This window comes from Babylonia areolata, chromosome 25, assembly GCF_041734735.1.
Source record: "Babylonia areolata isolate BAREFJ2019XMU chromosome 25, ASM4173473v1, whole genome shotgun sequence".
Classification (NCBI taxonomy): Eukaryota; Metazoa; Mollusca; class Gastropoda; order Neogastropoda; family Buccinidae; genus Babylonia; species Babylonia areolata.
Window position 1 is genome coordinate 9,407,903 of NC_134900.1, and position 25,568 is coordinate 9,433,470.

The 25,568-nt window shown below is 43.6% G+C and overlaps 2 protein-coding genes and 1 long non-coding RNA gene across 4 annotated transcripts in view; 1 reads left to right on the forward strand and 2 right to left on the reverse strand.

Moving 5' to 3' along the window:
- Positions 1-114: 114 nt before the first annotated feature.
- Positions 115-3,276, reverse strand: LOC143299712 (uncharacterized). The gene is made up of 2 exons (XR_013057555.1): positions 1,666-3,276; positions 115-1,239 (listed from the first exon to the last, which is right to left on the reverse strand). It is a non-coding gene; the product is annotated as an uncharacterized LOC143299712 (long non-coding RNA).
- A 1,249-nt stretch (positions 3,277-4,525) lies between these two features.
- LOC143299821 (uncharacterized) lies at positions 4,526-17,856 on the reverse strand. The gene is made up of 5 exons (XM_076613285.1): positions 17,827-17,856; positions 15,435-15,553; positions 13,006-13,619; positions 11,142-11,222; positions 4,526-8,423 (listed from the first exon to the last, which is right to left on the reverse strand). Exons 2-5 carry the CDS (start codon positions 15,538-15,540, stop codon positions 7,035-7,037), a joined length of 2,190 nt encoding a protein of 729 aa, XP_076469400.1. The 5' UTR covers positions 15,541-15,553; positions 17,827-17,856; the 3' UTR covers positions 4,526-7,034.
- A 5,423-nt stretch (positions 17,857-23,279) lies between these two features.
- The window catches only part of LOC143299805 (uncharacterized), a 15,112-nt gene continuing 12,823 nt past the window's right edge, over positions 23,280-25,568 (forward strand). Inside the window, exons 1-2 of one of the 2 annotated variants that reach the window (XM_076613254.1) lie at positions 23,280-23,500; positions 24,102-24,219. In XM_076613254.1, coding sequence (XP_076469369.1) covers positions 24,153-24,219 — 67 coding nt within the window. In that variant the 5' untranslated portion in view covers positions 23,280-23,500; positions 24,102-24,152. Of the gene's footprint in view, positions 23,501-23,699; positions 24,220-25,568 lie in introns of those variants that run through there. The other variant, XM_076613253.1, reaches the window with a different exon arrangement.

Sequence of the window (25,568 nt, forward strand, 5' to 3'; positions counted from 1 at the left end):
CACATGCACATGAAAATCAGGCAGATGTTTTAAACATGACATGCACCGCTTATAACCACATTTGTTTTGAAACAGATGCTGTGAATTCACATGTTTTTACTCTATCTATCTCTCATTATTATCAGACATGGTCAGCACTACCAATCGCATTCAGGGCGTCACTCCTTCATTCTACATCTGTGTAACACTTGCAGAAGATCAGTCTGTTCTGATTTTTGGGGGGATTTAAAAAAAAAAAAAATTTTTATACAAAAATGATGACATGGTATGATTCACATAAGAAAGGGTGATACAGCTTACAGTGTTCTGATGTATTTTTCTTCTTATTTTTTTTTTTTTAGGGTTTCTTAAAAAAAAGAAAAGAAAAAGATTATGTACATCTGCACATTTGACAAGAACAACCAGTTTGAAATGATGATTTTTTTTTAGTGGCATTTTATCCGTAGGAGGCACCATGGCCAAATCGGTCAGGCGTTGGACTTGTGATCCAGTGTTGACGAGTGATCCAGGGTTCCAGGCCCCGTTTTCGGCCTGGTGTTGTGTCCTTGGGAAAGGCACTTTACTCCGATTTTCCTCTCTGACTTCGGTTGGGGGAGTCTTAAGCGGCAGAAGGTGAGGACTGGGCCCCCCTCGCCTTCCTGTGCCCAGCCCTGGACACAGTGGACATGAATTCACTGCCTTCCTGTGCCCAGCCCTGGACACAGTGGACATGAATTCAATGCCTTCCTGTGCCCAGCCCTGGACACAGTGGATATGAATTCACTGCCTTCCTTGGCCCAGCTCCAGACACAGTGGATATGAATTCACTACCCCAGAGGCCATAAAAGACTATTAGATGTTTTTAAAACCGTTTTTTTTTTCTTTCTTTTCCTTTTTTTTAAATTTTTTTTTAACCCTTAACCTCTGCCTGACGACAGTTACTGAGGGGGCAAGGATGGAACTGGCACATACCTGTGGTCAGCCTAAGGCGTAAAACACGGTTGTCTTAGGGGGGAAATGGCACATACCTGTGGTCAGCCTAAGGCGTAAAACACTGTGTTGTCTTAGGGGGGAAATGGCACATACCTGTGGTCAGCCTAAGGCGTAAAACACTGTGTTGTCTTAGGGGGGAAATGGCACATACCTGTGGTCAGCCAAAGGCGTAAAACACTGTGTTGTCTTAAGGGGGAAATGGCACATACCTGTGGTCAGCCTAAGGCGTAAAACACTGTGTTGTCTTAGGGGGGAAATGGCACATACCTGTGGTCAGCCTAAGGTGTAAAAGACTGTGTTGTCTTAGGGGGGTACTGGCACATACCTGTGGTCAGCCTAAGGTGTAAAAGACTGTTGTCTTAGGGGGGAAATGGCACATACCTGTGGTCAGCCTAAGGCGTAAAACACTGTGTTGTCTTAGAGGATACTGGCACATACCTGTGGTCAGCCTAAGGCGTAAAACACTGTGTTGTCTTAGAGGGTACTGGCACATACCTGTGGTCAGCCTAAGGCATAAAACACTGTGTTGTCTTAGGGGGGAACTGGCACATACCTGTGGTCAGCCTAAGGCATAAAACACTGTGTTGTCTTAGAGGGTACTGGCACATACCTGTGGTCAGCCTAAGGCGTAAAACACTGTGTTGTCTTAGGGGGGAACTGGCACATACCTGTGGTCAGCCTAATGCATAAAACACTGTTTTAATTACACATACTTAATTGTGACCCACTAGTGCAGACTCCGGCAGGGGTCTGACATTCCTGTCCTGTGCAAACTACTATCCGCCTATGCGGAGAAAACAAAAGTAGCCACGGCCGATAACCTCCTGGAAGTAGGTTACCTCCCCTTTGCCCCCCCTGACTGTGTTGTCTTGGAACAACTACTCTACAGCCTACCTGTGGGATTCTGTGCTAGAAATGTTCCATTGCTTGCTTTCTCTTTGCCTTTCTTTTATTTCCATCACTGTTGTCTGCTTTTTCTACCTTGCCAGTCCATTCTCTGTTGTTTTTTCTTCTTCAGAGATGCCAACTGTCACAATTTTGCTGCATTTTGTTACGCTCGATTTCAGTTTGTTACAATGTTTCGCCATTGTCAGAATTGTTCCGATGAGTTCATTTTTGAGTACATGGCATGGTCACACGCTTTCCTGTTGTAACATTACCCAGACGCTTGATCATGAAACCAGGGCAGTCACTACTAACCTTGGTCTCATGTGATGATGCTCAGCTAATCGTGCGTGTGTTTACATTGAAACAGCATTGAGTGGACCAATCAGCTTAATCGTTTGACCCAAACAAGAGAAGTTGCGTCTCAGTCAAACAGCGTCTGTGCCTGGTGGATTAAGCTATGCAGAGCAAGGAAGGAACAAGCGGCTGGAAAGTCGGCCATGGATTGTGACTGTGAGAAGCAAGACAAAGACAGGGAAACGACACTGTGCCACAGATGTGTCAGCTGTGAAGAAACAGCAGTTGAACAGAAGTTTCGCCAAAAGTCTGAGTGTTTTCTACCAAATCCAAAATGTTCCTACCAAGTTTTCTGATTGTTCCTACAAATACATGACAGTGGTTGGCATCTCTGCTTCTTTTTTTTTTGTACTTATTGTTTTGCCAGCAAGCCCACGCACTTTTTTTTCTCTCTTCTCTAGTCTGTTATGTACTATCTGTGCTGTTTTGCTCTGGCAATAAGGTTGTGATATTGTTAATGTTGGGATGGGCACTAGCTGTCTATTCAGCATTGTTCTTTGCGAGTATGAAATGATGAATTAAGCAGAAGGACTGACGTCCTCAGCACAGCCTCGTCCTGTTTGCCTTAAGGAGCTTAATGGTTAAGATAATATCACCTGGACTGTGTCATTTTGCTTTTTTTTTTTTTCTGGTTTGAAAGTTTAATGTGTAACAGGGTTGATTTTTTTTATGTGTAGTTGGGCAGTCCTGATACGACCCAATGTGGTCTGCTGGACTAAAGCAAGAATGCCTGTTTGAAGAACCAGCAGTCTTTGGCCTTTCTGGGATTTAATGTACTGTTATGTATGTCATGTGTATATTTTCCAGATGCACCCGATGGAAACCATATGGAATGATATATTTTATGAGAAAAAAAAACAAAAGAAAGATTGATAACTACTGCTAATGGAAAGCTTTATTATTGGGACGAGTTTCCTAAAATAAAAGTCCCCATCCATTTGGGTGTCCCTGCTCAAAATGAGTTGTGGTGGTCTGTGTGTTATATACATGAGATGTGTCGAGGTGTGTCAGATGTGTGAAGGTGTGTGGAACACACATGAAGTACACACATACATAAAACAAGTACAGATAACACACATCACACACTTACAACACACACATGTATACAACAAACATATACAGAACACACATACAGCCCACATGTACAACGCACTTACAACACGCATACAGCACACACGCATACACATACAGCACACACATGCATATGATACACATATTCAACACATGCACCTACTGCACACACATACAACACATATACAGCACACACACACACACGCACACACACAAACACATATCACTCCCAAGTACCCCCTACCTAACCAAGACTCAGTGATGGTCTGGGCGCTAGTCTTTCATATATGATAAACTGAGGTCCCATGAGCAGCATACATTAAATGCACGTAAAAGAACCTGTTGCAACAAAAGGGTTGGTTATCCCTGGCACTTACAAATAGGAAAAAAATTACATTAAAAAAAAAATGGTGGGAAGAGAGGGGTGGGGGTGAGAGAGGGGTGGGAGTGGTGGGAAGAGAGGGGTGGTGGTGGTGGCCAAGACAGGGGTGGGGGTGGTGGCCGAGAGGGGTGGGGGTGGTGGTGAGAGAGGGGTGGGGGTGAGAGAGTGGTGGGAAGAGTGGTGAGAGAGGGGTGGGGGTAGTGGCTAAGAGAGGGGTGGTGGTAGTCAAGAGAGAGGGGAGAGTGTGGAAGGAGGTGGAGGAAGCTGACGACACGTGCATGACACATGTCAGAATTCCGGTCTGGCTTCAAGACACATCTCTACAACTCAGCTTTCTTTGATATCCTATTTTTGGTGTCTGGTATGGTGTGTAGTGGTATGGTGTGTGTGTGTGTGTGTGTGTTTATGTGTGTGTGTGTGTGTTACTGCGTGCGTGTGTGTGTGTGTGTATGTATGTATGTGTGTGCGTGTTTATGTGTGTTTATGTGTGTTTATGCGTGCATGCGCGTGTGCGTGTCCCACAGTGTGTGTGTTACTGCATGCGTGCGTGTGTGTGTGTGTGTGTGTGTGTGTGTGTGTGTTTCTGTCAGTGATGTGCACGCATTGTTCGTTCACGATGTTGTTCTGCATGCATGTCTTTGCTGTTCCAGTATGTGCATGGTACACACACACACACACACACACACACACAGATGTTCAAGCTGACACACTGGTGAAGGTGAGTTTTTATGACGCATTACAAAGCCCTGAAGGTCAAGTTCAGTGCTGGGTTTTTGACGATTGTCCACTGGTGGAGGTCTCGGCTGACACGTACACTTAAAAACGTCACGTAGTGCTACCCGTGCAACACGCCGTGAGAGTTTGAGGTCTGTGAACTCACATGTCCTCAGATAGCAGAGACTGGTTTGAAAGGAAAGAAGTTTCGGTGTGCATGGAGGATTTTAAATTCAAATGGAATGGTTATGGTGTATAAAAACACATTTAATGAAAAGTTTTTTTTTCTTTTTTTAATATTCTATAATTTTGCAAAAGATGTGTATTTCAACACAAAGAAACAGTATTAACAGAAACACCCACCGAGCATTAAGAAAACAATCATTCGGTCAATCAATTAATATTGACAATAACATTAACAATGACAATAGTAATTGGTGATGATATCTTTAAAAAACAATTGTAATAGTAGTAGAAGTAGTAAAAACAAACCAACCGAAGCTTGTAACAATAAAGTAGCAATAGCAACAATTACAACAACTACAACAGGAATAAGACCAAGATGGTAAAACAAGCAAACAACAGCATCATAGCATGGACTTCCACATCACTGGAAAAGCGGACCGACGGGTGCAATAGCCGAATGGTTAAAGCGCTGGACTTTCAATCTGAGGGTCCTGGGTTCGAATCTCGGTGCACCTGCTGGGTAAAGGGTGGAGATTTTCCTGATCTCCCAGGTCAACATATGTGCAGACCTGCTAGTGCCTGAACCCCCTTTGTGTGTATGCGCACACAGAAGATCAAATACGCACGTTAAAGATCCTGTAATCCATGTCAGCGTTCGGTGGGTTATGGAAACAAGAATATACCCAGCATGCACACCCCCGAAAACGGAGTATGGCTGCCTACATGGCGGGGTAAATAAATAAATAAAAAAGGTCATACATGTAAAATGTTACATGTCTGTATGTGTGTACGTCTGAAATCTGATTGAATGACACAGGAAACGAATGATGAGCGCCCAGTGGCAGCCGTCAGTTGGCTCTACCCAGGTAGGCAGCCTGTGGTGCAAATGTCCCCGTGTATGTAAAGCGCTTAGAGCTTGGTCTCTGACCGAGGATAGGCGCTATATAAGTATCCACATCAATCAATCAATCAATAGCTAACAATACTAGCATAATGTCATTGCTATAGATGCTTTTTATTATTTATTTATCTATTCATTCATAAGGACCATAACAAGCAATGATTTCTAGGAAGAAGGAAGATTATAATTAGTTAACAGTTTCCATAATTGGCAGGTAGTTGTTCCACTTTGTATGAAACATAATGGTTCATCAGAATATAAGATGTATGTTCTTCAATTTTGTATCTTCAGAGTAACTGAGCTGTGATCTAAATGAATTGAATTGTGGTGGCTGTTTATTGAATTTGCGGGTTATACAGAACGTTTTTGGCAAGTAAGATGATTAAAAAAAAAAAAAAAATGTTGGTAGCAAATGTGGGTGAGTCACTAAATAAAACCAATCCTTCACTTAACTGAACATTAAGTTCATTACTGCATTTGTCATTATATCACTTTGGAAAGCAGACCAAAATCTCTGCACTATCTCACATCTCCAGAAAAGGTGTTCAATGCTTTCTGGATGTGATCCACAAAAGCTACATTCAACATTATCAGAAATGTTCACCATAGATATATATATATATATATATAGAGAGAGAGAGAGAGAGAGAGAGAGAGACATACAGGCAGACAGATAGATATATAGATAGATAGACAGACAGGCAGACAGACAGACAGATAGGTAGATACACACATACATAACATTATCATACATACACATTATATACACACACATGTATAATCACACACACATCCATAGGTGAACACACACTATATAATTATGAATGAATAAATAATACTTAAGTTATAAATACCCAAATGGATAAGGAAACAAATGAAATAAACAATAAATACATCAGTAAATATATAAATTAGCAAAATAATAAAATAAATAACCACCACAGGGAAAAAAATATGTGGTTGATCAAAATGTAAACAGCAGAATACAACAGTGTGTGATAAAATACCATAATATTGCACTGTAGAAATCATGACAAAGTTGAAAAGTCAGATTGCCATTGCAACATGCACAGTTCACAAACTTGCTCTCTCTCTCCCTCTCTCTCACCCCCCCCACACCCCCCCACACACTCTGTCCTGTGGTAAACTGATGGACAATAAATGTTCAGTCCTTCTTGAGGCGTGGGGTCACATAGTGGAGGTGTGAGGTCATACAGTGTGTTTCTTCACAACACCTGATCAGGTGAAAGCTGCAGTATGGTGTGTACACCTTGACACACTGCTCATTTCTCTTGTGTGCTTTTCCAAACACCCTGAACATGTGAAAACAGCAGGACAGTGTGGACAGGTGCAAGGTTCTTCCCCTGTGTGTCTTCAAGTTATCAGCCAAAGTTAAAAGCAAGCCCTACTGCACATGTCACATGCAAATGGTCTATGAGGGGTATGAATTAACTCGTGCGTCTTCAAATGTCCAGCCTTGCTGCCTACATCGCACACAAATGATTTATGACCAGCAGGAATAAACCTGTGTTGCTTCAAGCTACCAGCCTCAGTAAAAGTCTTACTTCACACGTCACACCCAAGTGGTTTATTACCAGTATGACTCAACTTGTGTCTCTTCAAATGACCAGCATCAGTAAAAGCCTTACTGCACACATCACACACAAATGGTTTTTGACCAGTATGAATTAACTTGTGTCTCTTCAAGTGACCAGCCTCAGTAAAAGCCTTACTACACACATCACACACAAATGGTTTATGACCAGTATGAATCAACTTATGTCTCTTCAAATGACCAGCCTCTGTAAAAGCCTTACTGCACACATCACATACAAATGATATGTGACCAGTATGAATCAACTTGTGTTGCTTTAAGTCACCAGCCCGAGTAAAAGACTTGCTGCATTTGTCACACACAAATGGTTTATGATCGGTATGAATCATTTTGTGTCTCTTCAAATTTCTTGCCTCAGTAAATGCCTTACTGCACACATCACACACAAACAGTTTACGACTGGAATGAATCAATTTGTGAGTCTTCAAAGTACATGCACGAGAAAAAGCCTTATTGCACAAGTCACATACAAATGGTTTTTGACCAGTATGAATCAGTTTGTGTCTCTTCAAGTCACCAGCCAGAGTAAAAGCCTTACTACACACATCACACACAAATGGTCTATGACTGGTATGAATCAACTTGTGTCTCTTCAAGTGACCAGCCAGAGTAAAAGCTTTACTGCATACATCACACACAAATTGTTTATGACCAGTATGAATCACTTTGTGTCTCTTCAAGTGACCTGACTCAGTAAAAGCCTTACTGCACACATCACAAACAAATGGTTTATGACCAGTATGAATCAACTTGTGTGTCTTCAAATTATCAGATCGAGTAAAAGCCTTACTGCACACGTTACACACAAATGGTTTATGACCTGTATGAATCAACTTGTGTGTCTTCAAGTTATCAGCCCAAGCAAAAGCCTTAGTGCACACATCACATACATGCTGCCTGCTCTTTTTCTCCACAATTTCCTTGTCAGTTTTATCGTCAGCTTTGTTGTTTTTTCTCTGTGCAACTTTTCTGTCATCAAGGTCTGAGCCATTTCCCACACTAATGCTGCTGACATTTCCAGCATCACAACCACCAGGTGTGGAGGACACAGGTAACACAGCATGCAGTTTCTCACCATGAACTTGCATCACATGTAGCTTCAAACTTCTGAACAGCACAAAGGCAGTAGAACAGCGCGGACACACGTAAGGTGAGTTCATGGCCAGCGGTGACTCAGAAGCGTAGTGACACAGGGGCTGCAGCGTGCTGTGGACAGCTGAGGGCTCGCCTTGTGGCTCCTCCCCCTCCTCTTGTGGCTCCTCCTCCCCACACTCTTGTGGCTCCTCCCCCTCCCCTTGTGGCTCCTCCCCCTCCTCCATGGAACATGGTGGCTCCAGTTTCTGTAGACGGAAAGCAAAGATGCCAACTGTTACCATTTCATGTATTTTGTTACGCTTGCAGTTTGTTCCGACGTTACGCCAACGTCAAAGTTGTTCTGAATTCATTTTCGGCTACATAGCTGTAGCATGGTCACATACTTTCCGATGTGTCCACAACTAGTCAGGAGGAAAAACAGTGTATAGTCTGCATTATTCCACATCAGTATGGCATGGGAGCCTGCCAAGGCACGGCTGAATGGGTTAAACAGTTTGATATCACGGTGTTATCTGAATGGGTTAAACAGTTTAATATCACGGTGTTATCTGAAAAACAAAAATACCTGCTTCACAATTTGGGGCAGCAGTAGGTCAGTCACTGGGTCCAAAGATCCATGCTTTTCATTCAGACAGCAGCTGGGTGTAATAGCCTGGTGGTTAAAGCATTGGCTTTTCAATCATAGAATTAGAATCCTTCAGACAGCAGCTGGGTGTAACAACCTGGTGGTTAAAGCATTGGCTTTTCAATCATAGAATTAGAATCCTTCAGACAGCAGCTGGGTGTAACAACCTGGTGGTTAAAGCATTGGCTTTTCAATCATAGAATTAGATATTAACAGCCTGGTGGTTAAAGCATTGGCTTTTCAATCATAGAATTAGAATCCTTCAGACAGCAGCTGGGTGTAACAGCCTGGTGGTTAAAACATTGGCTTTTCAATCATAGAATTAGAATCCTTCAGACAGCAGCTGGATGCAACAGCCCAGTGGTTAACTCATTGGAGATGCGCCAGAGCTTAAGCTCCAGAGCTCCCCCCGCTCAGAATGACGTGCCGAACATAAGATACGACCGATCTCCGAATTTTTTTTTCATACACTCAGCAGTGTTCAATTAAAGAGAAACTTATCAGGCTTCTTGAGGGACCAGTCTTGGAAAAATTGAGTTCTCTCCCCTTGACTGTGAATCATGTGAAAGGCTTTTTTTCTCTCGATCTTTCTTGACCGGGTCCCAAGGTCGGATCTTACACAACAAAGATGGCAGTGCAGCAAACGCACTCTCTGCGTGAGGTGGTCGAACTTTTGACACAAGAAGGATCAGACATTGAACGTGACCTCCTAGACACTAGTAATGAATTCTCTGATGATTTTTCTGATGATGATGACATTCAGTACCAGATGATGATTTTGAAAGTGACGACGAAACTTTGCTGACTGACCCCTACAATGCTGAGACCGAAATCGACAGTGACACTAGTGACGGCCATACTGCAAGACAAGATGACTTGATGACTGTAGATATTGATGATGAGGAACAAGAATACATGTATGAGTGGGTAAAAGACCTGACAGACTTCCCACTGGCTGCACCTTTCACTGGGACCCCAGGACTTTCACGGACTTTCCAGACACGCCCACTCCCGCTGAGGTGAGTGTGTTTACAATTTGATATTGTTGCTAATTTATTTCTTGTGTAAATAATGTTGATTTTTACAATTTTTAATGAATAATTTGTCTAGATTAACGTAAAATTATCATTTTGTGTGTGTGCACTTATTAAATTGTGTGGGTGTGTGTCTGTGCAAAGCGTGTGTCAATGCATTATGCGTGGGCGTGTCTGTGCAGGTGTGTTATTTATACTGTCACTCCTTTTTGCAGTTGGTTTTTTGCCCTTTTTTTGCATTACATGCAAAAGCTTATTAGGAATACACAATTTACAAATACTGTAATTTTCAACCTACAAGGCACTGCAGCTCGCCTCTAAATTGAAAGAAAAAATTAGTCTGAACATGTATAAAGCGCGCACATCCGATAAGCCGCATCCGCCACACAGTGAAAGTCCGCTATTACGGCTCTGCGAACAGCAGATGTTGTTTTCTGAATAGTGATGTCATCTTCAGAAAACTGGATCAGAATCGGACTTGTTTTTGTCTGCTTGTTGACTTGGCCCTGTTACTCCATTCGTCTGATTGGTTATCTGCTGGTTTTATTTTATTTTTTTATCATTCCTTTTTTTAAAACAATTTTACAGCCTTTAGTTGAATGCACACTGTTGTAAAGCCCCAGTTCATTGACTTGTTCAATCAGAATCCAGTCTGCTACCCGTGCTTTCAGTCTAGTCCGCCATTTTGCTATGCGTTCTGATTTCAAATAGTGATCAGTTCAGTTCTGATTTCTCTCCTTACGCACCATAAATTCATCCCCAACTCAGAGTGACAAAACTCTTTGTTCATGGCCTAACGGTGAACTACGATAACATTCAGTTGAAAATTGGTGTAATATGCGATATGGTTTCAATTTGATAGGATGGTGAGCATGAACCATGTCCAATCGACCAGTAGTAAGACTGAAGTGTTGCTGTACAGCGTCATTATGAGTGTTTATGTTGTTTATGTCTTTGATGCTGTCATAACTGAATGTATTTTGAAAGGTGGCACCAAGTGGCAGTCACAATTCAGTTTTCAGACACAGATAGGGCACATACACTGTGATACAGCCTATAAGATTCTGTGGTCAGACTTGGGTAAAAAAGTAGCGCCATATAGACCAAAGATTACAGTAGTCTAAACCTGTCAACTAGATCCTACAATAACTAAAATTTGCATGCTTGTGTCACTGTGAGTATATGAGAGAGAGATACACATACATGCACTGAAACATGCTGAAACACATTCCCAAAGTGGGTAATTCTAGAATGATGACTGCTCTGCCATTTGCTGCATTGATACAGAAATGGGTCATACTCACAATGACAAAATCCACTGATGCACAATCTTCTTTGGAGTTCTCTGCCATGTTGGTGCATGACCTTCCCCGTGTGCAGGGCACCTGTGAGAAATATCCATACACAACTGATGTGGTCACTTCTAACAGCCATGACTTCATCATTTATCAGCATGTTCACAGCAAAATAACACATTCACTTCAAAACTGGTACCACAGATTCGTAACTATATTAATGGCAGCACTCAGAAACGGTGCAGTATGTGCAATGAAACAAAATATATAATACACTCACATTCAATAGTAAAACTTTATCACTATTTTCACATTAACCATGAAAACCCCCCCAATAAACTCTAGCACTACTACTTTAGTAGCACTAGTTAATCACAAGATTCACAGCAGTAGCCAAAAAAGAAACAATATGCTCACATCCTATAGCAATAGCTTATCATTATGTTCACAGCAGTCGCTAGAAAAGAAACAATACGCTCACATCCAGTAGCAACAGTTTATCATTACATATAATTATATTCACAGCAGTAGCAAGGAAACAAACTATATGCTCACATTCAGTAGCACCAGTTATCATTATGTTAACACTAACAGCAGTAGCCAGAAAAGAAATAGCGAATACATTTAAAGCTTTTTTTTTTTTTTTTTTTTTAGGTTTCTTTTGCTTGTTTATTTTATGGTGCAAATTTTGTTTACAATCATTGCAAGAAAGAAACATTTCATTTTCCTGCAAGTCTAAAAACCAAACTGTTCCTAGATGATTCCAGAAACTTTGATCCTAACAACCATAATTAAAACAATGACAGATTGTTGAGGTAATACATACGTCAGAATTCTAATCACATTTAAAAAAAAAAAATGACTGAGCATTGCAAAACTGAAACTCCCCAGCAGGGCAGGTCACACAGGCTGCAGTCCCTGCAATGAAGGTCAACAAGGGACAGGTCACACAGGTTGTAGTCCCTGCAATGAAGGTCAACAAGAGACAGGTCACACAGGTTGTAGTCCCTGCAATGAAGGTCAACAAGGGGCAGGTCACACAGGTTGTAGTCCCTGCAATGAAGGTCAACAAGGGGCAGGTCACACAGGTTGTAGTCCCTGCAATGAAGGTCAACAAGGGACAGGTCACACAGGTTGTAGTCCCTGCAATGAAGGTCAACAAGACAAGGGGCAGGTCACACAGGTTGTAGTCCCTGCAATGAAGGTCAACAAGGGGCAGGTCACACAGGTTGTAGTCCCTGCAATGAAGGTCAACAAGGGGCAGGTCACACAGGTTGTAGTCCCTGCAATGAAGGTCAACAAGGGGCAGGTCACACAGGCTGTAGTCCCTGCAATGAAGGTCAACAAGGGGCAGGTCACACAGGCTGTAGTCCCCGCAATGATACATGCACACAAATGTATACGTACAGATGCAAGGGAACAGTAAAAGAAAGGTACACTGCCCAGTAACTTGTAAAAGACATAACAAGTATTATATTCCTACAAAATATTTGATGTGTTACTTTTCTGTCAAGGGATTTCTCTGCATGAAATTCAAGCTGCTCTCCCTGGGAAAGCACTTCACCATAGTGAACCACCACCTTTCTGTTTGTGTGTTTCACATTTCAGTCTGCAAGTGTTTGTGTTTTACAATCAACATGGATTTTCCTAAAGAATTGTGCCAAGGGACAAACCCTTTTGTTGCTGTGAGTTCTTTCACATGTGCTGAGTGCATGCTGCACTTGGGACCATGGCATAATGTCTCATCCGAAAGCTGTGTAAGCTTTCACAAGTTTCAGCCTCCTCACCAATTTCCCACACAGCCACAGCACAACACAGGCCGTGTCAGAGACATGTAGCATCTGATGTGAGCTGGTGCAAAAGTTGTACCCACCTGGTTACCACCTGCTGGTATGCTGTGGTTTTCATCCCGGCTGGAAAGGGGGTTAGATCCGTCTACATCGCAAGTCACTGTTACCATGTCTGTCACTGCTTCAGTCTGCACGTCACTGCTGATGGTTGCTGTGATTTGTTCAGTCTTGATGACGTCAATGCTGGTGTTTGTTGCGATTTGTTCAGTCTTGATGACATGACTACCGACGTTTGGTATGACTGGCTCAGTTTTTATGACATCACTGCTGATGTTTGGTATGACTGGCTCAGTTTTTATGACATCACAGCTGGTGTTTGCTCTGACACATTTAGTCTGGAAATTAAAGTTTACCTCTAATCTTTTGTTGGAAAGGTTCAGGGGTTGAGAATTCACTGCATTTGGTGGACTAACTGATGAAGGAGGCAAATCAGCACACGAGACAGATTCATGTTTGATGTCCACTTTCCTGTCTTCTGACTGGAAGTGGTGAAACGTATCATCCGTCACACTGTGATCAGCTGCTTCAGTTTTTATACGTAGATCACTGTCTGTCTGTTTAACAGTGGATGGATTGCGCGTGTCTGTGTCACAAGGTGTGGCGGTGGTAGGGATCTCAGTCTGGTCATCTGTGGAACCTGAAACAGCAGACACCAGTGTCAATGATGAAAATACAAAAAAAGACAAAGACTTTATTTTGCTATGTAAAACAAACACACCTGAAGAGACCCCCCCCAAACAATAGGAAATTGTTGGCTTGTTCCTTGTGCACCACACACCCAAACCAATGCACACTTCCATTCAGACTGGTCAGTGTGTGTGTGTGTGTGTGTGTGTGTGTGCATGGGGAGGGGAGAAAGGGGTGGGGAGGGGTGGAGATTTATATATATTTTTTTATTTTTCAGATGTGAATAAAAACATGTACATATATGGAAATGGTGGCTACATTTTGATTTATTCGCAACTGATGGTCTTCCAAGTTTATAAAAGTGTGCTATGTTCACTTATTTCTTAAAATCATGTGTTAAGCAGACCTACTGTAGGGGTGGGGAGGGGTAGAGATTTATATATATATATTTTATTTTTCAGATGTGAATAAAAACATGTACATATGTGGAAATGGTGGCTACATTTTGATTTATTCGCAGCTGATGGTCTTCCAAGTTTATAAAAGTGTGCTGTGTTCATTTTATTTCTTAAAATCATGTGTTAAGCAGACCTACTGTAGCTGCAATCTAAAAGAATTTCTTATTTGGAACAGGGTTTCTTATTTTGAAATCAATGTTTCTTGACATATGTGATAATGAAATCAGAACATATCTCTTTTATGACATCCAGTAATGTGATACTTTTATTACAGAAACTGCCACTGAGGAATTTTCAATATAATTATAATTTCATTATAGTTTCTCTTATTCTGAAACAGAGCTTCTTAGTTTTTCTTTATAATATTTTCTACTGTGTGATAATTCGAGTTGCTAAGTTTTTATCACTTCCATGTTCTAAATCAACCTGTTAACTATTAAGTTAAACTTTTGTCATTATATATATATATATATATATGTTAGACTTGACTGCAGACTGTGAGACTGTGTTGTGTGAGTGATGATCCTTTTAATATACATGTCATTTCCAATCAGGTTGATAAAGATGTATTGTAATTTGTATTTCATTGTATATTGTATTGTAAATGTGTAAGTAATGACAAATGGGTTGTCAGTGTGGATCTATGTTTGATTTCTAAAGACAAAGTTTATACATCACTCTTATTTTGAGCAAAAAGTGGTGCTTGAGTTAAACTGGAACTAGTCTAAGGATCCTCATTTACAACATACATGAAGAACACTGATGCAGAAGGTGCATCTGTATTATGACGAGCACAATGTGCCAAGAATAGTAAATTTCGTATGAAGTCTATAAACCATGCATATCTGCACTCACTCTTTTTCTTCTGTGTTCATGCACTGACAAGGATTAGGGATGCTGAACATGCACATTTGATCTTCTGCATGCATCTCTCTCTGTCTCTCTCTCTAATAGTAATATTAAAGTAAATATACATAATATATAGCCAAAAAGAGGGTTCAGGTGCTAGCAGGTCTGTACACATATCTGTTGACCTGGCAGATAGGCAAAACCTCCACCCTCAACTCAGCAGGAGCTGTACCCCAGAACTGAACCCAGGACCCTCAGACTAAAAGTCCAAAGATTTAACCACTTGGCTGTTGAGCCCATCTGCAGTCATACTCCCAGTCAATCACTCACATGTCTACAAACCCATCTTTACACACACACACACACACAGAGAACCAGTAGCAAAAGTTCAGACCTGATGAAACACCAAAATTTACAACAACAACAAAAATATATGGTTATTTTCTGTGGTTAGTATCGGCATTTTACAGCCCAGTTTAAAGATTCAATTTTGTCTTTAAAAAAAAACAACTGCTTACGCAAGTTCCAGGTTTGATCCTGTGTCACCCACTGTTGTCCAGTTTCTTCAGCCACATCAATCTCTATTTTCACCTCTGACATCACCAGCTGGTCAGGGCATGCCATTTGGTCATTACGTCTGAAATCATACGTCACACAAATGCACTGAAAAATACTATTCTGAGAGGTACCTCCATCTCCTTGTGTTTCTAATGCACACCAACACATACACCAAAATTACCGCTCCTTAGTAGGTGGTGTCCTGTATATGTTGAATAATGACAAGCACTACTGAAAACCAAAGTGGGCAGCAGTGCAGGGTCTCCACTTGTGTGTGGCCTCCTGGTGACCTAACATCCATAGTTCCCTGTGGAATGACAGCACTGACAGTAAGACTGCAGATGAACACAGATGTGGCTGGCAATGGGGAACTCGGGATTAGCAGTGTTGGAGTAATCAGTAATGCTACTGAAAGTGAAACTGTGCAGATGAAGAGGCAGCAAAATAACTGAATTACAATGAAATTTGAATTATTATCATTGTTCCATAAACAGCTCTCCACAGTTCACTTAATTCTAACTTATATATCTTGCACTGATTGCTATCACACCTATCTACAACACACCATATGTGCTATGGTTTGGTATAAGTATCTAACTTAAAAATTTGGTGAAGCTCGAGATGAAATAAATATAGTGATGACTTATGTCGTGTTATGATCAATTTACTGCTATTTTTTTCCTATCAAAACATGTGTACAGTAAACGAGTAGTCACTGCTGTTGTTGATCACTGCTGATACTGTTATTCAGTGTTATTGCTGTTGATACTGTTGTTACTGATAATGGTGCCGTCCGGAAATATCTGTCCACTGACACAACATCTAGACTTGTCGTTTCTCTCATTCTCTCTCGCCTTGACTACTGTAACTCTCTATTGTCTGGTTTGCCTGCTTCATCCATTCAGTCCCTTCAGTGCATACAAAACTCTGCTGCCCAACTCGTCCTCAGAAAGAAAAGATCTGAGCACATCACTCCTCTTTTGCAACATCTCCACTGGCTCCCGTCTCACACCGAATGAAGTATAAGATCAGCACTCTATGTTATATATGCATTCACAAAACTGCCCCTTCCTATCTATGCGGATGCCTTCACCTCTACAGTCCATCTCGCTCACTATGATTGGCTTCGGATCCACTCTGTTTACGCATACCCAGATTCAAACACTCGACTGTTGGTCGCCGTTCTTTCTCTGTCTCTGGACCTTGCGATTGGAATGAACTTCCTCTTTCGCTTCGTCAAGTCTCCACATTCAGCTCTTTCAAGTCTGGCCTTAAAACCCACCTCTTCCCAAAATAGCCTCCTTTGCCTGCCCTTCCTTGTCTTGTTTCTACAGTTTTAGAGTTATGCATGCATGTGAATGACTGGTGCGAAAGCGCTTTGATTTGTCTCTGCACAAGATTCAGCGCTATATAAATACCATTATTATTATTAGTTGTTGTGGCTTCATACTCCTGCTTTTATTGCAGTTGGTAATGTTGCTTTTGATACTGGTTGATGTTGTTATTCAATACTGCTGTTTTTGTTGCTGTTGATAATGTTCTTGATAATGGCTGTTGTTATCAGCATTCGTGTTCTTTCATGGTGGTTTTCTTATAAATACACATATCCCAATGCTGATGACATAGGAAAACAAATAAAGCTGCAGGCAGACAAAAAGAAAACCAAAAGTTTGGTGCTTCATATACTGAAGTCTTGTCCCTGTGCCATGGAGAGCAGTGCGAATTTCAAAGATAAATTAATCTGTTGTGACAATGTAATAAAATATCACCATTCTACAGATATTGTGCATTTTGAAAAGTGACCCCAGTCATTTTCATATTTTCCTTGTCAATAATTCAACAAAGTCATCTACTTTCACCACTCACCCTTTGTTTGTTTTGGTGTGTGTGTGTGTGTGTGTGTGTGTGTGTGTGTGTGTGTGTTTACCGGAACGCATGTGCAACGCCACACGTTGATACTAAAATTGAACAGGACATTAACGAATCGAATCACTATAAATCTACTTTCAATTTCGATAATTGTGATTGTGACTGTACCCGTGCTGTCTGTATACTCAGGATGTTGCACTTGAATTCGATGTACTCAACCGGGTTAATATTAATTTTTGTCTGAATAATCGTGCCGTTCGATACACTGTCCGCGGTTATCGTCTGCAACAGAATCTGGATCAGGATCAGGACTGATACATTGCAGGGGGCAGTCTGGCCATCGTCACAAAGGAAATGTCTATATTATTTCACAACGGAAATGTTAATATTATTCTAAGTACCATGCACTAAATGTGACAGATTTCACCAATAACCTAACCCATCAGCTATGAATTTGTGCACGAAACAAGTTAAAAGTCCCACTCTGTTGTGTTTGGTCTGCCGGAAGTTGATCCAGATTTATACCGGGGAAAAAAAAAAAGCTTCAGGGGACGTAATTAAGGTAAGCAAGGAGTTTAACTATGTCCATGTCGCTGCAAACAATAAAATATACTTAATCAGTGTCCTGCATTCATACAAACAATCCCTGACTGCACGAACAGATCGACTCACGGTTTATTTCAGTCAACAGATTAAGTTATATTTGTTTGAAATCATATTGGGCCTGGTTCAAACAAACAAACAACAAAAATGAAGGAAAACTGAATTGTGTATTTTGACATGATGAACCCGCAGTTCTCTGAGTAGCTCCGGGTGAGGAAAGAAGTAGTTGTGGAGGGGTTGTGTATGACTGGAAAAGAAGAATGGTTGGAAGAGGATTAGACAAAAATATTCTAATGCCTCATATGCTAAGAATGAATTTTCTTCTTCTTCTCTTTTTTTCTTCTTCTTCTTCTTCTTCTTTGTGTGTGTGTGTGTGTGTGTGTGTGTGTGTGTGTGTGTGTGTGTGTGTGTGTGTGTGTGTGTGTGTGTGTGTGTGTGTGTGTGTGTGTGTGTCGTTGTTGTTGTTGTTGTTTTACGATTTTTCGTGGTATTCCTGCTCTTTAAGATAGTCTCTAATGTAGCCTGCCTCTTTCAACTCTTTGGAACACCAAGCTGGTTTAGGAGTGTGTTTAACTCTGATAGTTTTTATTGGGACGTGTTTATTATATATTTCTGTAAATATTTCGATCCAGTGTTCTATTGCTAGATCGGGGTATGTTATATCATATACCGATGAAAGTTTGGAGCTACTTACATCATTTATAAAGAGCTGCTCATTAAATTTAGAGTATAAACGATATGTTATTGTCTTATGGCCTGATCTGGGAATTTTTACTCCTTTTTTTCTCCATGTGACACAAACTGGGTTGTGATCACCACAGTTGACGCAAGCTTCTAATATATTGTTTTTGTTGGAAGTGTATATATGATCTATGGGTGTCTGTGAATTGTGCGTAACTCTGGTGGGTGTATTGATTAGCTGATGCAGATTAAACAGACTTATTGTCGCGTTCCACTGTGTATTGGCTTTGGTAAGATCTGTGTTGAAATCTCCACGAAAGATGATTAATTTTCCTTTGATTCTAGCGTGGCCGCGTCCATCATTGCGGTGAATTTATCTAACCAGTTTACCCGTTCTGCCTGATTTCTATAACAGAAAGCGATTAAAATGGAAGGGGTGTTTTTCAATTTGACTTATATCCACATTGATTCTACATCGTGCTGTTCAAGATATGATAGACGCTTAAGTGTGAGGGATTCGCTGACATAGAGGAGGAGACCAGTCTCCCTGGCTTTTGTAGGGTCATTGCGGATAACGTTATAGCCTGGGATGTACATCTCAGCATCACTGATGTGTTCCGAGAGTCTTGATTCAGAGAGACAGACAGACAGACAGACAGACAGAGAGAGAGAGAGAGAGAGAGAGAGAGAGAGAGAGAGAGAGAGAGAGAGCGTCAGTCTTGAATGAAAAGTAGAGCAAAAATCTTTTGCAAAGGAATATTAGCACAATTTCCAAGCCAACATTGCGCAATAACGTTATTTCCTTCTAATGTGGAGTGATGGCCTAGAGGTAACGCGTCCGCATAGGAAGCGAGAGAATCTGAGCGCGCTGGTTCGAATAACGGTTCAGCCGCCGATATTTTCTTTCTCCCCCCCCCCCCACAGGACATTGAGTGGTGGTCTGAACGCTAGTCATTCGGATGAGACGATAAACCGAGGTCCCGTGTGCAGCATGCACTTAGCGCACGTGGAAGAACCCACGGCAACAAAAGGGTTGTTCCTGGCAAAATTCTATAGAAAATCCACTTCGATAGGAAAAACAAATAATGCTGCACACAGGAGGAAAAAAAAAGAAGAAGAAAAAGGGTGGCGCTGTAGCATAGCACGCGCTCTCCCTGGAGAGAGCAGCCCGAATTTCACACAGAGAAATCTGTTGTGATAAAAAGAAATACAAATATACAAATAAATGGAACAGTCTCTCTCTGTGCATGCTTTCCCAAATACAGTAGACTGAACAACGTGGCTTCAGAGATCATCCCATCCCTCTCGCGGCAAATCGGTGGCAGTGTGTGTGTGTGTGTGTGTGCGTGTGTGTGTGTGTGTGTGTCCACCAGCAGACTGAAGCCCACTGTTTGTTGAGTGCACGATGTTGGAGACGTGGCGTGGTGGCCTTGTGGTGAGGTGTGCCCCTTGGAAGCGAGACTGAGGATCTGACTGCACAGGACCGAACCTTGCACACTGGCCAGTACATTCTCCCCATCCACTAGACCTTGAGTGGATCAGGTCTGGACGCTAGTCATTCAGTTGAGACCGAATTCTCGTGTGTAGCATGCACCTAGCGGACATAAACGAACCCTTGGCAACGAAAGGGTTGTCCCTAGCAAAATTATGTAGGAAAACCCATTTTGATAGGAAAACAGTTACACCAGCAGGCAGAAACACTATGTGGGTAGCGCTGAACTGCACGGTGAGGAGAGCAGCCCCAATTTCACACAGGGACATCAGCTGTGACAAAAGAGTAACACAACCCAATTCAATCCAACGCCGGGCGATGCAATACACAACACGTGCTCGGGCGCACACACACACACACACCGTCCCCCCTCACTCTTGCTCTCCCCCCCACCTCCACCCCCTTGCCTGTCTTTGTTCCAGTGCGGGGTGTGGGTGGTGGGTGTGGGTGTGTGTGACGGTTGAGTGAGTTGTGTGAGATGTGTAAAGGCTGAGGTGTAAACTGACTGATCATCCCATCCCTCTCGCGGCAAATCGGTGGCAGTTTGTGCGTGTGTGTGTGTGTGTGTGTGTGTGTGTGGGTAGCGCTGAAGTGCACAGTGGGGAGAGCAGCCCCAATTTCACACAGGGCCATCAGCTGTGACAAAAGAGTAACACAACCCAATTCAATCCAATGCCGGGCGATGCAATACACAACACGTGCTCGGGCGCACACACACACACACACCGTCCCCCCTCACTCTTGCTCTCCCCCCCACCCCCACCCCCTTGCCTGTCTTTGTTCCAGTGCGGGGTGTGGGTGGTGGGTGTGGGGGTAAGGGTGTGGGGGTGTGTGACGGTTGAGTGAGTTGTGTGAGATGTGTAAAAGCTGAGGTGTAAACTGACTGATCATCCCATCCCTCTCGCGGTAAATCGGTGGCAGTGTGCGTGTGTGTGTGTGTGTGTGTGTGTGGGTAGCGCTGAAGTGCACAGTGGGGAGAGCAGCCCCAATTTCACACAGGGACATCAGCTGTGACAAAAGAGTAACACAACCCAATTCAATCCAATGCCGGGCAATGCAATACACAACACGTGCTCGGGCGCACACAAACACACACCGTCCCCCCTCACTCTTGCTCTCCCCCCCCACCCCCACCCCTTTGCCTGTCTTTGTTCCAGTGCGGGGTGTGGGTGGTGGGTGTGGGGATAAGGGTGTAGGGGGGGTGGGGTGTGTGACGGTTGAGTGAATTGTGTGAGAGGTGTAAAGGCTGAGGTGTAAACTGACTGTCAACACAATAGGTGTCAGCTTCATTGTCTGATCCGCGCTGTATCCGCCTTCTGCCGTCTCTCTCTCTGTCTCTGTCTCTCTTTCTCATTAATTCTCTCTGTCTCTGTCTACCTCCCTCTGTCTGTCTCTGTTTCTCTTTCTCTCTCTCTCTCTCTCTCTCTCTCTCTCTCTTTCTCTGTGTGTGTGTGTGTGTGTGTGTGTGTGTGTACGCTACATTACATCTGACGGCAGCATAATCCAAAGCACTAGTCAGAGTTCGAGTTCATGCATGTAATATCAGAGTAGATTTCTTCTGCGGAATTTTAGCAGAATTTTATTTTTATTTTTATGACAACGCTTTTTTTTTTTTGCTTTTTTTTTTGCCATAGGTTCTTTTTCAGTGCAGCAAGTGAGTGCTGTACCCCTGTTGATCGTGTCATCCCACTGACCTGATGGCCACGCAGCACTAATTACCCAGGCACACGTGATCTGACTGACCTGATGGCCACGCAGCACTAATTACCCAGGCACACGTGATCTGACTGACCTGATGGCCACGCAGCACTAATTACCCAGGCACACGTGATCTGACTGACCTGATGACGACGCGGCATTGATTACCCAGTCAAAATTGATCTGACTGGCCTGATGGCCACGCGGCATTGATTACCCAGTCACATTTGATCTGACTGACCTGATGGCCACGCGGCATTGATTATCCGGTCACACTTGATCTGACTGACCTGATGGCCACGCGGCATTGATTATCCAGTCACACTTGATCTGACTGACCTGATGGCCACGCGGCATTGATTACCCAGTCACATTTGATCTGACTGACCTGATGGCCACGCGGCATTGATTATCGTCACACTTGATGTGACTGACCTGATGGCCACACGGCATTGATTATCCAGTCACACGTGATCTGACTGACCTGATGGCCACGCAGCACTAATTACCCAGTCAAAATTGATCTGACTGACCTGATGACCACGCGGCATTGATTATCCAGTCACACTTGGGAGAAAGGGCGAAAGCGGGATTCAAACACCCCCCCTCTCGGACACTGAACTGATAGATGAGCGTCTTCTTCTTCTTATTATTATTATATCTTGATCATTCTGTCGTCTTACTCCCTCTAACACACACACACACACACACACACACACACACACACACACACACAGAAAGAGAGAGAGAGAGAGAGTACCGTCAAGCCACAACAGGACTGGATGCCCAATGAAGCGAATCGAGGGCAGTTAGCTGCGTTAAAGGGCCGTTCCTTTCATCGTCCTCTTTCCCTACACCTGCAGACCCGCTCAAACACGCCTTTTCCTTGCTGGGGGGTAGGGTGTGTGTGTGTGTGTGTGTGTGTGTGTGTGTGTGTGTGTGTGGAGGGGGAGAGTTAGAGGTGGGGGGAGGGGGGACGTGGGGGTAGGGGTGGCACTCTCTTTGTTGCCCAGTCCCCATAACTCACACCTTTGAGTCTGCGACTGTTCTCTCTCTCTGTGTGTGTGTGTGTGTGTGTGTGTGTGTGTTTAAGTCATCGAACGTCAACAGTTTCTATTGAGAACAGTACAGTGGCACAGTACTCAGGTTTGAGTTTAGGGTTTGGGGGTACACTGTTGAAGCTGTCCCTGTTTCACCGGATGAGGCGGAGATGAAGGCGGGGCCAGCAGGCACTGCCAGTCACACAGTGCCGAGAGAGGGGAGGGGGTGAGGGGAGGTGGCTTGCACACACTTTAAAGATCGATCAGCCGACAGCTGTAGTCACCAGGACACACAGGACTCCTCACCCCCCCCGCACCCCCCCCCACCCCGACCACCCCTCTCCCACACCGCCACAGAAGCTTGGTATGGCCCTAGCCTTCTGCCCCACGTGAGAAGCAAGAACAACAACAGCGACAGAAACGTCAACGGCCGTGCCCCGTTCAGACAAACCTCTCCTGCAGTCAGACAGCGACACGACACGGCACTGCTGCCATGGACAGGGGCTGGTCATTCTGCCTTGTGACCTGGACATAAAGGCAGGGTTTTTCTGTGAGGTTTTCTGAACACTGCTGACAAGGGAAAAGGGAAAGCAGGACTGACACGAGGACAAGTGGTGACGGTGCTTGTTGTTCTTCATGTCAGGTCAGTGTGTCACCGGTGAATCAGTGTCTTTCGTTTTCTGCCGACAACACTGACCGCTTGGGATGGGATGTGTGAGGCTGGGTGTTTCCTTCCTTCACTCAGCTGGGTGTCATTGAGGGGCACGCGCGCGCGCGCGCACGCACACACACACACACACACACACACACACAGACAACTGTGAGTGTTTGTAACGGAAAGACAGACGGACCGACAGACAACGACGACCATTCTCAGTGAGGGACAGACAGACGGGCAGACAGTCAAAGAGATATACAGACAAACGGACAGATACCTGTGAGGGCGAGTGAGGGAAAGACAGACAGACAGACACGATGATGACGACAGGAGGTGTGTGATTGTACTGCTGGACCTCAACTGTCCAACACACCTGACGTGACAGTGACCACAGGAGGTGTGTGATTGTACTGCTGGACCTCAACTGTCCAACACACCTGACGTGACAGTGACCACAGGAGGTGTGTGATTGTACTGCTGGACCTCAACTGTCCAACACACCTGACGTGACAGTGACCACAGGAGGTGTGTGATTGTACTGCTGGACCTCAACTGTCCAACACACCTGACGTGACGGTGACGACAGGAGGTGTGTGATTGTACTGCTGGACCTCAACTGTCCAACACACCTGACGTGATGGCGCTCAACTACCTGACGTTCCTGAGGTACACCTGGACAGTGCTGTGCTGGACAGGGCTGGCAGGTCAGTGCTTGGACATCACGCTGCTCATCCTTCTTGTCTTTGTCCATGGTATGTTGTCGTTGTCATCAGCGTCATCATCATCATCATCATCATCATCACAATCACCTTCATCATCATCGTCATCGTCGTCGTCGTCCATGGTATGCCGTCGTCATCATCATCGTCATGATCATCATCATCATCACCATTATTAGTATCATCATCATCATCACAATTACCATCGTCATCATTGTAATCATCATCACCATCCTTTTAAGTAGCAGTCTCAGTGAAAGTTGGATCATCAGTCTCATCATCATTGCTTGTCTTATGACAGAGAGAGAGAGAGAGAGAGAGAGAGAGAGAGAGAGAGAGAGAGAGAGAGACACCGAGCGAACGAACGAAAATGTTTTAATGAAATTTGGACATGGACCACAATTCAAAACCAAGGGACAGCGGATGGGCATGGGAAGGGGTATTATAAAACTTGAATAGATCCAGAGAGAGAGAGAGAGAGAGAGGGACTGGGGGACGGGAGGGAGGAGGAGGGAGGGGGGGGGGGGAGAGAAGTACGTTGTGTAGCTTGATGAAGCAATCCCATTGTGGATTTCCCTGATGAGTGATGAAGCAATCCCATTGTGGATTTCCCCGATGAGTGATGAAGCAATTCCATTGTGGATTTCCCCGATGAGTGATGAAGCAATCCCATTGTGGATTTCCCCGATAAGTGATGGAACAATACCATTGTGGATTTTCCCGATGAGTGATGAAGCAATCCAATTGTGGATTTCCCTGATGAGTGATGAAGCAATCCCATTGTGGATTTCCCCGATGAGTGATGAAGCAATTCCATTGTGGATTTCCCCGATGAGTGATGAAGCAATCCCATTGTGGATTTCCCCGATGAGTGATGGAACAATACCATTGTGGATTTTCCCGATGAGTGATGAAGCAAGCCCATTGTGGATTTTCCCTGATGAGTGATGAAGCAAGCCCATTGTGGATTTTCCCGATGAGTCAACGCTGAGTGAGGAAGGAAGGAGAGGAGAAGAAGGAGAAAGGAGTGAGGGGTGGAAGGGAGGGAGAGAACGCTGAACGACTTGAATGACTCAGGCCAACAGCCCCTGTCAGGACATTTGTCAGAAAATACATCACACACACACACACACACACACACACACACACACACACACACACACACACACACACAAGGATTTCATTCAAAAATGCCATATGTCCATTATATTCAGCCGTCATGCATACAGACGCACACACACTCACCCTTCACACGACAAACAACAATCCAAACATTCATCTTTGTCATACCCATCCATTCACACACTCACGTTGTAATACCTACCTACCCCACC